The following is a 16,926-nucleotide window of genomic DNA, read 5'->3' as shown; positions in this document are numbered from 1 at the left end:
GCAGACAAGTAGCCTTAAGAGACATATGGCAAAAATAGAGCATCTATGAAAGCTGACAAACAATTTTGGATTATTTTGTTTTCAGTCAAGATTGCTTTGGAGGGTGGACAACAGAAAGGCATCAGTGAAAAGATTTAAAGTGGACTTGAAGCTCGGCAGTAGAAAGCTAGACTTTGAAACTGAACATTGCCACTGTTTGCAGAACACCTCTCACTAACTAGTAAGTCACAAACTGGAAAGTACCCTTTTCTGCTATACCAGGTGTGACAGCTTTCAATTTCTCTTCAGTATGTTTTCTGGCATGAATTGTTTGTCATATTAATACAAATAAAGTTAGCAAAGTATGACTCACCATCGCTTCCCCTTGTTAAGGGAATGTCACTCAGCTCATACATCACATTTTGTGTCATCTCAAAGTTTAAATATGTCCATCTAAGAAATCTTAATAAAGGTAAATCCTAAAACTAATTAAAAATTTAAAAAGTAAAATGGTTTACATCTCATTCAACTTTAAATTGTTATTGATCAATTCTTGACAAGCAGGCACCGCATTTCGTTTTGCAGAGGAAGAACTGAAGCGGTGCATTTTGTGATGACACGTGAACACAACACTACAGTGGTTCAATGGGAATATAATCTCATTGATTATGTTTAATGAACCATGTCCCAGCTCCTTGTCAACTGTGTGAATATTGCAGTGTAACTCTCTAATGCCCTCAGGTTTCCATTCCGTACTGATTTATCTGAACTAAATAGCCTTGGTTTCCTCACTCAGCACTTGTTTGACAAATTAATTTTACTGCCCTTTAATACTTTATCCACTGACTCCCTCGCACCACTCATCAAATTAAGAACTCAGCAGTGTGTTCTAGTAGTAGTGTAGTCCCAGTCAGTTTATATTTTTGATATCTTGAAAGGTGTATTAGTGATCTAAAAATCCAAAAGATTGCCTTTTAAGTTAAGGAGGGATAAAATGAATAATCGTGAACATTAGAGGTTCTTAAATCTACACAGTGCATTGTTATATTTCTCCTTCCTCTGTAGAATGAGTAATTAAACACTAGAACCCAATTACAAAGGTCAGCATCCCCTAAACAGCCTGACTTGGTGTTTTTCATGGTGGTGTGTTATATTTACTGTGTTATTCTGAAGAGCAAGTTAACTGCAAATTTACTTTTACTCATCATTTATTAATCTTAGTCATTGAGGTGAGTTCAGGTCTTAGGATAGAATGAGTAAAGGTAAAGTAAGCAATCGACAGATGGATAGTGGTTTTAATTCCCCGTGGAAAGAAGCCATTTGTCCTATGATTAAGGGATTATTTAAAGTGACTCTCCTTGGCCGAAGGGTCTTATACACTTCACCTGTTTAAATCATTGATTCAGTCTGCAGTCAGGGGAGGGAAAGACGGTAAAACATTGAATCGTCCTCCATAACTGAAAATCTGTCCATACTGGATGTGCTTTTCACAACGACCCACAGTGCCTGTTTTACACCGACCAATCACATAAAATCCACCTGGTGGTTTTGTTGATGTGGACAGGGGTCATTGCATAAGAGGCTGTATAGTAATACATTTTTTGTGACAAAGACCTGCCGTGATCTTGTGGTAAATTTTATACTTCAGATGTCAAATTAAATGCATTTTACTGTACTGTGCAATGATATGCATAACCCCTTTTCGAAGTAATGACCAATCCTGTGAGAGTTGAGCTAAACCTCAGGGAAATGCTGTAACGCTTTTATAAAATTGAATACTAAAATTGCAGTTGACATAATCCATCAGTAGGTTTCAGATGGCAGCCACCTAGCAGAAAGAACTTGCCAAGCTGCTGTTATTATAATCATATATATCAAGCAACTGGATATAGTTTAGGCAAAAAAGTTAAATAAAAAACAGCTTGTATAGTATAAAAGGAAATGGGTTGAATTCAGGTTGAATTTAGGCTGAGAGAGTAAACATTTCTTGTGTTTTGTGTCACCCATTTACAGGAAGAGACAAAGAAAATATCTTCCTCTACACAAATTGTGACATTGCCTGCACAAATGCAAAGGTATACATGGGGCAACTGATCTTAATAGTATGCATTAATACCTGTTTTTAACAAAACTCTGATTGTCTGATACTTGTAAGTGATGGTGTCTTCACCATCACTTACTTTGTCTAGGCAAGTTTAACTGTTGGTTTTACTTTAAAAGATAAAACGATATGAGTTACATCTCCATGGAGATCTGCAGGAATTAAGTTGTGCTTTAATCAACCATCACAACACATTTTAATGGCTGGTGTTATGCATGCAATAAATGATGTCAAGACCTCTTACTACCCCGTGTTGCCCCACAGGCATCAACAGGGAGCCAAGCCAGCTCATTCTGCCCATCATTCTTTGGCTGATATGTGCTGAGAGCTTCAGGTGGCCAACTGATGGCACATGTGTGTCTGTCCGTTATCCCCAGTCGATCCACTGATCCATTAATTTTCAGTCAGTGGACGAAGCAGAGCCTTTGGTGTCATGATGGGGGCTCAGAGGTGTCATCATGCATGAGAGAGAGAGAGAGAGAGAGTGTGTGTGTGTGTGTGTGTGTGTGTGTGTGTGTGTGTGTGTGTCAACTTGGGCATGGGAGTGTGAGTTTCAGTGTGTGTTGCTGCCCTCAGCCGCCTCCATGCCATCTGCCTGCCACAGTACAGAGTTTCCCTTCCAGCCCCCAGTAGGCCACTTTAGTGAGTCCATTCATGGCTCAGAATTAATACTGTGCAGAATTGCCATGTTAATTATTGAGAGATTGTCTTCACTAATGATGTCTCAGTGCATGAATAATGGTCAAAGTTGTGTTTGAACATGTAGAAGAGACGTTCACAACAGCAGGTAGAGTTTGTTGATTACATTGTCTAGTGAGGGATCAGTAATGAAAGGGAATTTAAATGGTCTTAAATACATAACTGATACAGAAAATATACAGTTAACTGTGAAGAATATTGATTTTTTTTTTTTTGTGTTGGATGTGAGGTTAATGGGAGTAGCATAAATAATTGATAAATAGGTCAGGTTTCTATCTTTAGAGTTCTTTCCCTGCCTGCTGCCTTTTCTCTTACATAATATTGTGACAATGGCTCTCTTCTTTTTATTATGGTGATTGAAGCTAGTTTGTTAGTTAACAGCTCATAGCTTGCTTCCGATTGACAAGCTCTTTGTCAGAGATGAACTAAAAGCCAGGAAAAAACTCAAATGCCTTTTTAAAATTGCATACTGAATTTGCAGTTGGCGTAATGTATGAGAGTAGGCGGCCAGATGGCAGACAGTCAGCAGGGATAACTTCCCAAGTCGCTATTAATATAACAATAAAATATCTGTCAAGCAGCTGGGTATATTTCTGACAGGAAAATGAAATGAAAACAACTTCTTTTCTCAGTATTTGTAGCAAATTTAAAGAAGAATGAAAGAAAACAAGCATGAGCTGTAATTAAATGAAATGTTGTGCTGCAGACTCCATTAGCATCAAGAATTGCGTTTTGGTTGCTCGAGCAAAACAGAGGCCATGTTTTAATCCATCATACGAACCTGACAGGAAAACATGTTTTCTATTGGAAATGAAAACAAAGAGCAGTTGAATTTAGTCAAGGTGAAGATGTAAAACTGCTTATGAGTGAAGATGAAGTCTTCCAGGTTAAGTTTTCTGGAAAGAAGCGACTTGGATGAGTAGTGAAACGTTTCGAACTAGCAAGAAGGAACTTCAGTTGCCATGACTCAACTTCCAGACTACTGCTTTTAACATCACGCTTCTCTTTTATAGGTGGAGAGACACTGTGCGCTTTATGAGGAGTCTTTGTTTATTTACATGGCTGTAGTGGTAGATTGCCAGTGAAGAGATGAATATCATAGGTTTATAGCACTTACATCATTAGCATGGGAATTTAAGGTACATGGAAGAACAGCAGCCCCCAAGGTTTTGTTGTTAGTAGCATGCACAATGGATAGGGTTGTCATGAATTGTACTAATGTTTTCTTTCTTTTACATTTTGGTTGCAGCTCTGCAGAGTGACTATAGCAAAAAGAACATTTTTTCAGTCTTAAACTTTATCACATCGCTGATGGAACAAAATTTGAAGAGAGACTGATTGAGTGGTCTCTTAAGATCAGTTGTCACATAAAGTGTCAGGTGTGCACTTTTAACTTCTGTTTATTTTAGCACCTCAAATATCCCTGAAATGTACCTTTAACCATCTCTCACACAGAAAAGTAGTTTAGTTAGATTTTTGACAAAGACTCGTTCTTCTGTGTTTTCTTACATCCTTTTAACGATTATGCTTGATTAGAAGTATTGTAGCATTTTACTTATTCTAATTTTATAATGACTAGATGGAGCCGTGCAGAGCGTGGCAGAGTGTAGCAGGTGGCAGGAGAGCTCAGTGGATCAGGGAGAGTGATGACTGAATGGAGAAGAAAATAAATACAGTCTTTAAAAAGAGAATTCAGATCACCTCTATTGTATTGGTATGGTGGCACATACCATAGCTGTAACACTGGCATGTTCGTTGTTATTGCTATTTTGTGGTTTGGGTGAACTAACCCTTTATCAAGCCAGCTTGACCTAGTTAGGAAAGAATTACAGCAGAGTTTTTGAAAAGCAATTCAACTTACACCTCTGTGACTGACAGCTGTTGTTATGCTGTCTGGCATCAAGTGAACTGTGCTGATGCTGTGAAACCAAACCCACCCGTCTGGTGTTCTGGGCAGGTCAGTCCAGGCAGCCACAACTATTTGCATATAGATGGTGTTATGTGAAAACATCTAAACTTCACTTTGTTATTTCCACTGCTGACCTAACTCAAGTATTAACCTGAAAACTACCTACACAAATGTCATTCTACTCTTACACTAGTTATGTGAAGTGAATGATTCTAATGACAAATAGCAGTTTTTCTGTTTTTTATCTCTCGTGTCACTGAACACAGCTCATTTGTTCCCAGAAATGTAGACCTTGCCGAACTATCATCTGCATCTGAGAAAGGAATTAGGACTGAAGCAAGTTGAACTGATGCGAGAGAGTGGTGATAAAATAGTTTTTCACAGCAAACCTAAAATGCCTGTCGGCTCCTGCTGTCAAAGCCTCTGTGAAATATAGACATGCCCCTTCACTGAACGTTGGGATTTTGACAACTTGCAATAACATCCCTCTGAATGACAAATGATTTATCCATGAGCTTTTCTTTCCTTGTTCCACTGTCTCTTTCCGTCTGTCTCTATGGAAAAGCAAACAAAGCAAAGGAGGCAGTTTGATGAAATAAAGGATATTTTGTTCACGTAGTAAATGCAAATAAGTTGGGCAACAGTAGTGTCCCAGAGAACAAAGATGGAGTAAGTAAACATGCTGCTGTAGTCGTTGATCTTCTTTACTTCTTTTTTTTTTTTTTTTTCCTCCACGTACCACTCGCTCTAACCAGTCAAGGCAGATTGCCACCCACTGTGAGCAAGAACATAAAGCCCATCAGAGGCAGAGTAGAGTGGGACATGCTTTTGCTTTCCAAACTGCCTCCACCTGCCTGGTGGTCTGTTGTGGCCTCTAGACGTTGAAGGGACGATGAAGCAAACTACTCAAAGTTTTGCCTTCAGAACAAACAACAACCCAGTCAGTTTAATTGGTGAGAGGCAACATGCCATGAAATAGACAATAATCACCTCTGCTTTCTTTACCTCCCTGCCTGCAACTGTGTCCCTTTGCTGCTTTGTCTGTTTTCTTACCTCATTATTGGGTACTTTTATTTCATGAAGCACTGATCTTATATCTCCTCTAAACACGCCAGAAAAGCTGCAGCTCTGTTAATCTCGTTTTAAGTGAGACTCTGTGTTCAGTATCACCTCAATATACAGATTGCTTTCCAATATGGCTCAGGATAATAAAACAGGGATAAAAAGATGAATAAAAAAAGGTGGAAAAGCAGAATTCAAATACATTTGAGTATGTAAAAGTGCTCCACATATCTAAAAGTAAAATGGGACTTGAATATAGGAATGGTTGTGGTTCCTTTTCTTTCTGTCTGTTTTGAGAACAATGGTAATGTGGCAAAACAATTTCCCTCTGGGATTAATAAAGTTTTTTGAATCTTGAATCTTGAATCTTGAATCTTGAATCCAGAATCCATTTCTTATCAGTTCAATTCCAATCAATACATTTGTATAGCACTTTACATTGCTTTACATTAAATGCAAACAAATCGAGTCCATCCATATATCACAAATCACAACAAAGGTCTATAAACATGTACAGAATGATATAGAAAGTCCAACAAATCCTGGTTGCTCTGGACTTGGCTTTACCTGTGAGGGTATTTGTGTACCATTAAGTGTGCTTATACTCCCCTCTGGTGGCGAAATAGTCACTGCCTTCAGTAGTGCACAGTGCAGATATGGTAAACTACCAACCAGTGAGTCTACATACAAACAAATTTAACCAATTGTAAAAATAACTGCTAATCCTGAAAAATAAAGAGCTGATGATTTCACAGACCTTTATTTTTCCCAGGGGCATCAATAAAATGTGTCATTATTTTATCATTAACGCACACTGTACACACAAGACAATTATAATTTCTTCAAAATACCCTAAATTCTTGTGATTTTAACAATAAAAGCTTAGGTTAAAATGTTCATTCCTGTACATACAGTTAAAGAAAAACTGGTCCTTTATTGTAACCTTACTGTAAGTGGTGGCCGAGGAGAGTAAAAGAGATAAAGACGATGAGAGCAGGAAATGAACCCAGGCCAAAAACATACAATCACTAAATTCTAATCTCTTCCACATTTTTACAGAGAGACAAACTGATTATTGAGCAAAACATCAAATTACAGAGAGAAGATCCAAGGGCCTTTATTCACCTTGATCTTCATTCATCTTTGTCATCACTATTTTATTTCTTTAGCTTGGCAGGATCCACTGTCACCTCTGTGAAATGAGGGATGATAAAGGAATAGCAAGACACACTGTTGTAAAGTTACTGCAGATTGAGTAAAACATGTTATTAGGCAAGTCTATTTCTAGTTTTATTAAAATATACAGATTAGGACGATTCTGAAATTGCCGTACCAATGTCCACAATGTCCACTTCAGCCTACTTAAAGGCCTTATACTAATAACACAAGTGCTGAAAAGCCTCTTGAATTGGGTAAGAAAAGGTAATTTAAAATGTGATATAATCTCTGATGTAGTGGACGTTTGTTCAATGGTAAGATTACAAAAAGCAGGATTTTCCCCCCCAGCACCTGGTAATGTAAAAAAGAGCCCGTAGCAAATGAACACTTGAGTCAGTGTTTGAGTACACAGTTTAATTCAATAGAGAGTGATAAGGCACTGACACAAAACAATTTATCAACTCATGAGCAATAACACAGACGGAACAGCAGCATGGAACTGTTTAAGAGATGTGTCTTAACCCCTTGTCTACACTTCTACAATGTGGATCTAAATGGATTTACGACTATACACTGAACATAAAGGATTAAAAGGCTGTAGTGTAGTTTCCTGAAACATACTTCTGTTGTTCATATAGTAAACAAATCCATAATTCTAATATCTACATAGAAATAAATGTAAAAATGTAGCACTGCTGTTTTATATAAGGAAATGTATTGGTGGTAAAAACATTGATTGTTTCAACCTCCTGCATAACTAACAGACACATTTCAGTAAAGTGAACACAACCATTTGTTCTCATTAATTATATAACATTATGGAATGATTAGTTGCTTTTAATCAACTGATGAGAAGAAATGTGTTCCCTGAACTAAACTGACTCATTGGGTTTGGGCTACACGTAAAATAAAAAAATTATCTTTAACCCACAATGATGCCAGATTTTTTGGTAGTTTAAAAGATTAGAGGGCATTTAGTCCATTGTCCCAACATCTCTATTGGACACAACATTGTTTCACAACCGTTTTAATGGTCAGAAGTTTCCTGTAAATTGGGTTGGTGACTGCATGTATAGATGCAGCGTAACCCTTTTGGACTGATACAAAAAGAAAAGAAAAACACAACTTGTTGATTTCTTAATCCACACAATCAAAACAAACCTGCCCAAATACAAATACCGAGAAATCAATTTCACTATTTAGGCACGTAAAAAATATTTGTTCAGAAGTTGTTTTTTTTTATCCAAGAAATATCTGAACAGTTAAAAGGCATACTAACATATTATTATATTTAAATATATTCCAATGTAATATTTTTACTAATGGGACAAATACACCTTGGAATACTCCAACCTGCAAGTAGTTTTCATTAGGTTGGAGTCCTGTGATTAAACTGTAAACCTCTACACTACTCAACTTTCTTTTAATTCTAGTAGGAAGAGAAACTGCACATCTGCAGTGTCATAAACTGTTTAGACTATGCTGAAGGATAAAAAGCAGATAAGCTGAAATCAATGCTTGTGTATAACTTTTGGTTATTGTAAGTGCTGTGTTGATTAATGCTACAGTTCAATCCAGTAGGTTTGGATACAGAAAAAACTGAAGCTAGAAACAAATGCAGAGAACATGTTGTCCACATGTGTCCACTGAGTTTGGCCCCGACTTAAATTACAGTTATTAAATTTCAGGCTAGACTTCTCAGTTTTAAACAAAGAATCTTTGTTTTCTACATTAGTACATAAGTCCACTCTTCTTTAGAATATCACTGACCTTTAAAATAAAAAATAAGGGTTTATGGGTGAGGACTGTGGAATATATTTGGACTGTCCTTGATTCAGATGATCGGACTCAGTCCCCTGTGACACTATTTGTCCTGCAGATGTCCTTGAGTGAAACACTATATTCCCTCTTGTATGAGCTGCTGTTATCAGGCAAATCCTGCCTGTCTGATTTTCAACACTGCCTGTCTCAGACCTCATGCAAACTCCAGCAAGGACAAATGCAATAACCTCCTCCTTTTTATGCTGAAATATATACATTATTAAACTAAATATGTATAGAAACTAAATTTATCTCAAGCACATTCACATGTTCAGAAACTAAAGTTGTCAACCCTGAGTTTAATGAAAGCTTAGTTTGATCAGACGTTCTTCTCCACCCCCAAAAATGTCCAACCAGGACACTTCAATATTTCATTCAACAAAACAAGTTGGAGGCCTTTCTAATTTTAATGGAAAACATCTGTGGCACTCTAGATTGTGGGCAGGTGCATTTTGTTGTATTTATCTTTTGAGTGTCTAGAACCTGAGTGGAGTTCACCTGTGGAGCAATTCAGACACATCACATCCAATCTGCTGGAGATCGAAGGGCTAAAATGCCCAAATCCAGGCGCAACTTGTGGAGACTTGGCCAAAAAGCTGCAGAGCTGTAACTACTGCTGTAATGGAGCTTCTACAGTATTGAATCATGGGAGCAAGTATTTTTTGTATTTTAAATATAAGATTTAACTTTTTGATTTTTAATGATTGAGGTTTATAACAGAATACATGTACAAAAAGTGAAGGTGTTGGAATTCTTTTGAAGCCAGTGAATGGTAACAGAGGGCAAAGCTATGTCAGTAAAGCAAACATGAACTGAACACAAAGTACTACTTTAAAGTGGCACATTCAGTTCTGGCCTACAAGGTTATTAAAAAACACCACTGCCACCAAACCTGAGCTGAGGACACTTGTAGCATTTAAAAATCATAACCTCTGAAACAATGAATGAACTGATTGTACATCACAAGTTAGCTGTGCTCTGGAAGGAAATTACATTCTTAAGTTTTACAGTGGAAACAGTAAAAAATTAATATAAAAACATTCACAGTATATACATTTGTACAGTACAGGCACTACATTGACATCGCTAAAGGCACTGCAGTTTGAATATATAAAATCAACAAAACGTAAATAGAAAAATTTCTTAATTATTTTTTACAATCTCAAATTATTGCATAATGCCTGAATAGCATTTCAAGGCTCATAGGAGTAACACACTTCTCTTTAGTGTGTATGTTCAGAGATGTACACTGCATGTGTGTAAATATAGATAGCCTTTTTTATTATTTGTTATCACAATCTCCATTGGGAACAGAGAGGCTTTGGGCATAGCGGACAGCGTCTGCGATGGTAAAAAATATGTTGTTCTCTCCTCCACTACCCACATTTTCATCAGAGTAGCATCCTCCTCTTTTCAGAGTGTCCAGCACTGAGATATTACACTGGGCCAGGACAACCCTGATCCCAAATTCTTTGTAATCCTTTCTGACTTCTTTGAGAGCATTCACCCCAGCGGTATCTAGAAACAGTATAGCACTGCAGTCTATCACTATGCTGTGCAAACTACGGGAGGCTTTCTCATCGAGCATCAAGGTTACGTTTACTGTAGCTTGAACCTCATCACCTTTACAGGCATCCTCGTTTTCTGCCTTCATATTTCTGACTCCTGTGACCTCATCCTGCTGTTTGCTCTTCTTCTCCTTAAGCTTCATGCGCCGTGTTTTCTCCTTCGCAGGGTCAAACCCTACACACTTGTAGAGAGATTTTTTGAACAAACTCTGATTGGCGTAGTAAATTGGAGCCTCATACCTGAAAACAGCCACTTCAGGGTGTGTTTCAAGGCCACGGTAAGATGACAGGTCCTCATAATGTTCCCTGTTTGTAGCCCGGCCCAGTTCCAGCACCTGTACTTGCTGGGTTCGACCCAGGACACAGAAGGCCGACACCAAAACTCCCACGAGGAGACCCAGCTCTGTGTTGACCAGTGCAGAGGTTGCCATTGTGATCAGCCAGATGGTGGTATCAACACAATTAGCACGCCACATGTTGGGAATGTCGGTGAACTTTCGTAGAGCACCACGAAGGTTGACCAGAATGATGGCAGCCAGCACACACCTGGGCGGAAGAAGGAAAAGAGAGAGCTTTGAATTTCCACTGCACAATTAAGACTTTCATCCTTTCTTACATTAAGAAACCGAGACTGAAGAGCAAAGGTGGAGACACAAACATCAGCTCAGAAAGGGGCATGGGGGTCGAACAAAGTGAAAACAACCTGTCCTCAGCTAATGTTTGACTTTATTGATGAAGACATTTCATATGATCATTGATGCAATGTGTTGGTCTGTGAGTGTGTACACAGCAGCTCAGAAACAAACCACTGCAAACTGTCGGCTCCAGCCATAATCAACAGACAGTGATCAAGGTTCACAACAGAAACCCAGTGTATAAAATGTCCCATTTGTCCTTTGAGTTAGCAATGAATATTTGCTATTTGATATCGCTTCCTTATTCCATAACAATTTCTTGTAAAATTAGAATGCAAATTAAAGTTATTTGATTTTTTTTTTACCACTGAAGGGCTGTTGTTTGAACATTTGAACTAGTTGTGCCTCTGCAGGGGACCAGGGGTCAGTATTAACCCTGAACTATAACCATAGGTTATCTTTATTTGTTTAGGTCTGCTCCTGATACGTTAAATGCTAAATAATGTGAAGCACTTCTACAAATAACAGAACAGAAAAAATAGCATTTGATATGTGTAACAATCATGTTTTTGACATTACTGATGTTAAAGCTATCAGCTTAAGTTTTGTAATATCTGTAATATAGAGGTGAAATATAGATCTTTGGTTTGTATTAAAAGTTGCTCTAGTGTGTGATTTCTATTGAACCCTGTAAACTTTTGGCGGCATATCACAAACTAAATGTACTTGAACTAAGAAACTATGTTGAAAAGATGACATGTAAATATATTTAACTAAATACTGAATATACTTACACCTGTATATATAATTCTTATTCTCTTTCCCCATACAGTTGATTTTCCTTATTCGATAAGTAAGATTAATGAATATTACTCAGAAAAGGTAACTTTTCAGTGCATTTGGTTTAATTGTGAGATAATTAAGGAATCCCTCATGTGATTACTAATTAAGAGTCTGGTATGCTTACTTCTGAAGGGAATAGAAGAGCGGTGATATAACCAGAAGCACCAGCAGGAGGACAAACGCAGTGACCAGCCCCGACATTTGTGTCTGGCACCCTGTTGACTCCTTGACGAGAGTCTTGGTTAAAGCAGCGCTGGTGGTGAAGCAGCGGAAAAAAGAGGGCAGGATGTTGCAGAAGCCGATGGCATACATCTCCTGGTTTGCGTCCACTGTGTAGTCATGCTTCTTTGCGAATAATTCTGACAGTGAGACAGTGATGGCGAATCCCACAATGGCAATGGAAAAGGCATCAACAGCGATATTGGGGATTAGAGACCACGAAGGCATCTGAGGGGGAAGGAAGCCTGTGGGGATGTCACCAGCCACATCTGACCCATACTCTGTATTGAAGTTTCCAAAGTGAGAAGCCAGTGTTGCAATCATCACCACAATGAGTTCAAATGGAATTGGAGCCTGGTAAGGACAAGACAAAACACATAATACAGAATTGTTTAAACCATTTTATTCATCTAATATCTGTTGGGCTGACCATATCTGACTGGATGACTCATCTTGACTGAGCTTATCTTTCTAAGAGGAACTTTAACTAAATTACCATACTTTTGTATGAACTTTGACAGTTTTACTACTTGGTTGACACACTTAACACAAGGAAACCAGTCACAGACCTCGGTATACTTGAAAACACCATCAGGTAAGAATTAGCACTCCCATATCGGCACCAAAGACTGGAATTTCTGCAACATGCAGTTTACATGATTTGAGTTGCTAGTGAAGCTAATCTGGTTGGTTGATCACTGAACTCAGGTGGACTGCTATAGTAACTAAAGTGGTTATGCAGAATTTAAATTGAGAAAACTACTGAAATAAAGTGGGAACTTTGACTTCTTTACCTTTAGTTTGCCTTTCAAGCGATCATTGAGCTCTTTGGTAGGTATCAGTATCAGCAAACACACCAAACTGGTCACCAGGTCACAAATGTTAGTATTTCCCAAGTTGGCGAACAAGCTGTACCAGGTCTTGAAGAGAGTGAACCAGCCCTGGGGCCTGCGGATCTTCAGACCTAGTAGGTACTTGATCTGGGAAGTGAGGATTGTCAAGGAGGCTCCTGTAGCAAAGCCACTGAGAAGGGAGTCGGAGAGGTACACGGAGATGAAGCCGACCTGGAAGAAGCCCATTAGCACCTGAGAGGAAAAGTTAACCATCAGTAGATGGACAGATTCTAAATCTTATATCTATAAATCTTATATTCTTAAAACTGTTAAGTTCATAAAACCTGAAAAAATGTAATCACATTGAGAGGCATTAAACAAGCTGCATCAGTTTTTATACCAACATGAATTCTTCTTAGTTTGGCTGAACTCGGGGAGAACGGATTACGTGATAATTTATCTTCTGCTCACTTACCTGGTAAACTCCAGCAGTAAAGGTGAGTGTAGCTCCCACTGTGATTGCATAGCAGCTTCTGTCACATTCCACCCCAACGCTGCCGTTCCCCTGACCAGCCACCAGGAAAGTGCTGTTGTCATTTCCAATGGTGCTGCTTTCTGTGAGGAATCCCGCCAAAGCTAACTCTCGATCCACAACTTGGCCCACGAGCAGGCAGAGCACCCCAAAAATTCCCACTGAGATATGTCTGGAAGTGCCTAACAGGGCATAGATAATGGAGGAAAAGAAAGAGGTATAGAGACCATAAATGGGGTCCTGACTGGCCAATAAGGAGTAGGCTATAGACTGGGGGACCAGGAGGGTTCCAACAATCAGTCCGGACATGACATCGCCAAGAAGCCAGTCCCTGAACTTGTAGCGCGGCAGCCATTTTAGGATCGGCATAAAGCCCAGTATTTTGGATTTAGCCCTGTCGGGGGTGCACGAGCAGTGTTTCTTCACCCTCTGTGCCACCACGGTTTTCCAGTTTTTTCCAGCATCTTTCTCCACTCGTTCCAGAATCAGAGGCTGCAGCTGGTTGCTCTCCGCTCCATCTTCTGTTGTACAGCCGTCATTGCTGTGAGTCATGATTGAGCCTTTCCCTGTGGTGTAGGGGAAAACGTTCAGTTGACATAGCCATAAGATTTAACCTTATACAACCAGTAATCACGCACAATGTAATAAAACACATTTAATTAAACTATTACCTGGTATCCCCTGAAACATCTCCCTTACAACTAAACTGCAATTACAGTTACATTGTACAGAGACGTCTCCAGGCTATTATGAGGAATGTAGCTGCAGCCTAGTTACATTTTCATAAGCTCTCAACATAGGTCGCTAATATATCAATTAAATGTACACAGACGATGTATTTTAGTCTGCAAAAATATCTGATTTTGCAGTAAAACCATGCAACTGTACAAGTGTACAGTGATCTCCTTAAGGCCAGAATGAACAGTGGAAATGTCTTCAGGACGTAAAACCTGTTTGGGTGTTCATACACAGGTACCTGAATGTTAAGACACACTTAAAGGACAGATTGGCATTCTTCTAAAGGACACTGTGTTCATCTGAACTAGACAATCTGATATTTTATGTGCAATGAGAGCAGAATACCAGGTTATCAACGACATCTTTCACTCCTATCATCACTGTTCATTGCACTGCATGCCACTTCTGTTCATTGTTGGTCTTTGGCGTGGTGCTTTTCCTTTTTCCTTTCTTTTGAGGACCGAGCTGCAGTAACAAGGCTCCTTTTCTTTGAATTTTGAATCCAATTTCAAAGCGTTCACATATTTTTTTTCTGGACACCGTGCACCAACTCTACTCATCTGCTCTTATGTATGTTCTAAAATGTGGCCCTCACCACAGTAATAACCACATAGAGCACTAGTTGTGTGAATTGACGTGGAGGGTTGAGGAGGAGCACTGTGAAATGTTGGCTCAGCTGCAGTCGAGTGGCATGACTGTGCATATTTGTGAACACAGTAACTCCTCCTCATGCTATGTCACAATTCAGATAAGACTCTTCATCCAATTTCTTAATGTGACCTACAGTCATAAATATGAGTAATTACCATTACTAATATCTATTAAACTAGAAACAAAGTTAGAAGGAATCTAATAATAACATAGTGATACAATCTAAGTTATTCTCCCTGTGCTATATATACTCTATTTAGTCATTTTATCAAATAATTAAAATGATTCACGATCACTAAAAACATCACAAATCAAAACACATAAAGTCATAGTTAGTTGTTATAATACAGAAAAGCCAAGTCAAAGAGTAGAGTTTCAATTGATATTTAGAAAAAAAATATTAATATGCTGCAAAATTTAGCAGAATATATAGAAAAAGCTGCATCTGCTGCATTTATATCTGTTTTCTTAGCAGTGTTGAAAAAGCAGCTGTGGTTTAGAGGATAGACGATTCTCAGCAGGAGTGTTTGGATTTACTCACTGACTATTTCAAGTAATATACCTTTTTAAAAATTAACCATACATTCTGATGGCCCATTTATTTCTCATTTTTATAAGCTCAACTAACATAAATCGTGAATCTTGTGTAACCTTTAAACCCAGGCTGCACTTTAGGCTGCAGGTACAATTATAATGAGTTAATACTTGACTCTTTTTTACTGCCATCATCATTACAGTATAATAAACGACTGTTCCTCTGCAGACGTGCAGTGTTTGAAGCATCCTCACAGTAAAACTGCTGATGGGATTAAAGTCTCTGAGAACTGAGGTCCAGTTTGTTAATGAGATTCATCATCACACTACAAAGTGTCCTGATAACGGGAAGCTGAGGACCAGCCATCCATATGTGCATCGATTATATTAAAACCTGAACCCAGAAACATGTCGGACATTTAGAAATACGAATAATCCGCATTCCAACAAATCTGTTCAACGCTGTAAAAGGAACTTGGTCCGTGAAGAGCGAGCGAGCTGTGAATGGGACCATTGTAAATAAGTTGTCAACGTGGACATTAGTGGTCACTTTAGTCACCGACACGACATTAACGTTAACGATCTTTTAGTTGTAGTGAAATATGAACTTTTAATGTAGAAAGTCACTCACCTGAGCTCGACACAGTCGCTGTTAACCAACTTATTCGAGGTCGAGTTCAGACGCTGCGAGTTTCTTTCCGCCTCATATTTATTCTGCAGGAGCCTGAGCCCCGTGCGTAATGACGTAGGGTGGGACGTGCCGTTACGTCACATGACCCGTTGAAACAAAGATGTTCTGATGAGCGGATGAGTCACGTTGTAGAAAAATACGAAGTGTAAATACAAAGTGTATGTCACAAAGAAAGATAAATTCAGAAATAAATCAGAGCTTATGGTAAAATAAACAGAGGTTAAAGGTTGTTTCTTCTCTATTTACAGTTCAGTTAAGTCAATAATAAGCTCAAATGCTGATTAGTTCAAATGATAAACATATGGCCTACACTGCAGAATCCACAACACTCACACTGGTGCTGATGCTGCCACACGGTAAAGTTTAAAAGTAAATAACACTGACCCAATATTTATTATTTTTTTTCCCATTTTAAAATAAATTCTAAATGATTTCTGCCCAGAAACATCTGCTGCCATGTGTGTTATGTTATGAGAGGGAATGTAGTTCGATGGGCCAACAGATTCATCTGTTCATTTAAAATAATCAGAACACAGGTCGTTCTGACACAGAGCGTCGTGTTCTACGTTGTATAAAGTCAAAAATATGAAAAATAAAACAAACAACTATATGGTGTTGTGCCATAACCAGTTTTTCTGAGGCACTCCCAAACTGTTCTGGCTTCATACATGAGCGTAACAACACGTATTTGCTCTGGATCCTGCTGCAGGTTACACATACGAGCAGATTAACTGAATGAAGATTGAATGACAACATTCAGGTCTTTCAGGCCTTGTTCATGATCAACCTCGGACCATTATTAACAGCTGTACAGTTATGAAAACAGGTTTTGTTAGCCCACATGGTATTCTGTTTATTGTTCTCTCTCACATTCCTCAGAAGTGGTGTGAAACTGAGGGGCACGTGGGGTTCATCACTACAAAATGGAAACATGATATAAGCAGATTGAAGTA

At 38.6% G+C, this 16,926-nt stretch overlaps 1 protein-coding gene across 1 annotated transcript; it reads right to left on the bottom strand.

The window, feature by feature from the left end:
* Window positions 1-7,315: 7,315 nt before the first annotated feature.
* slc26a2 (solute carrier family 26 member 2) lies at window positions 7,316-15,991 on the bottom strand. Its single transcript, XM_026358094.1, has 5 exons — window positions 15,914-15,991; window positions 13,303-13,925; window positions 12,789-13,079; window positions 11,900-12,348; window positions 7,316-10,843 (listed from the first exon to the last, which is right to left on the bottom strand). Exons 2-5 carry the CDS (start codon window positions 13,909-13,911, stop codon window positions 10,012-10,014), a joined length of 2,181 nt encoding a protein of 726 aa, XP_026213879.1. The 5' UTR covers window positions 13,912-13,925; window positions 15,914-15,991; the 3' UTR covers window positions 7,316-10,011.
* Between the last annotated feature and the right edge of the window lie 935 nt (window positions 15,992-16,926).

This window comes from Anabas testudineus, chromosome 10, assembly GCF_900324465.2.
Source record: "Anabas testudineus chromosome 10, fAnaTes1.2, whole genome shotgun sequence".
NCBI lineage: Eukaryota > Metazoa > Chordata > Actinopteri > Anabantiformes > Anabantidae > Anabas > Anabas testudineus.
This window is presented reverse-complemented; position numbering and strand designations above follow the sequence as displayed.

What these genes read in the sequence shown, in the direction of transcription:
- slc26a2 (XM_026358094.1), bottom strand. Translation starts at nt 13,911, where the DNA reads ATGACTCACAGCAATGACGGCTGTACAACAGAAGATGGAGCGGAGAGC. An exon ending in TTACTGCTGGAGTTTACCAG is followed by an intron (nt 13,080 to 13,302) that starts GTAAGTGAGCAG and finishes TTTTCCTCTCAG; the next exon opens with GTGCTAATGGGCTTCTTCCA. An exon ending in GCTTGAAAGGCAAACTAAAG is followed by an intron (nt 12,349 to 12,788) that starts GTAAAGAAGTCA and finishes TGTCCTTACCAG; the next exon opens with GCTCCAATTCCATTTGAACT.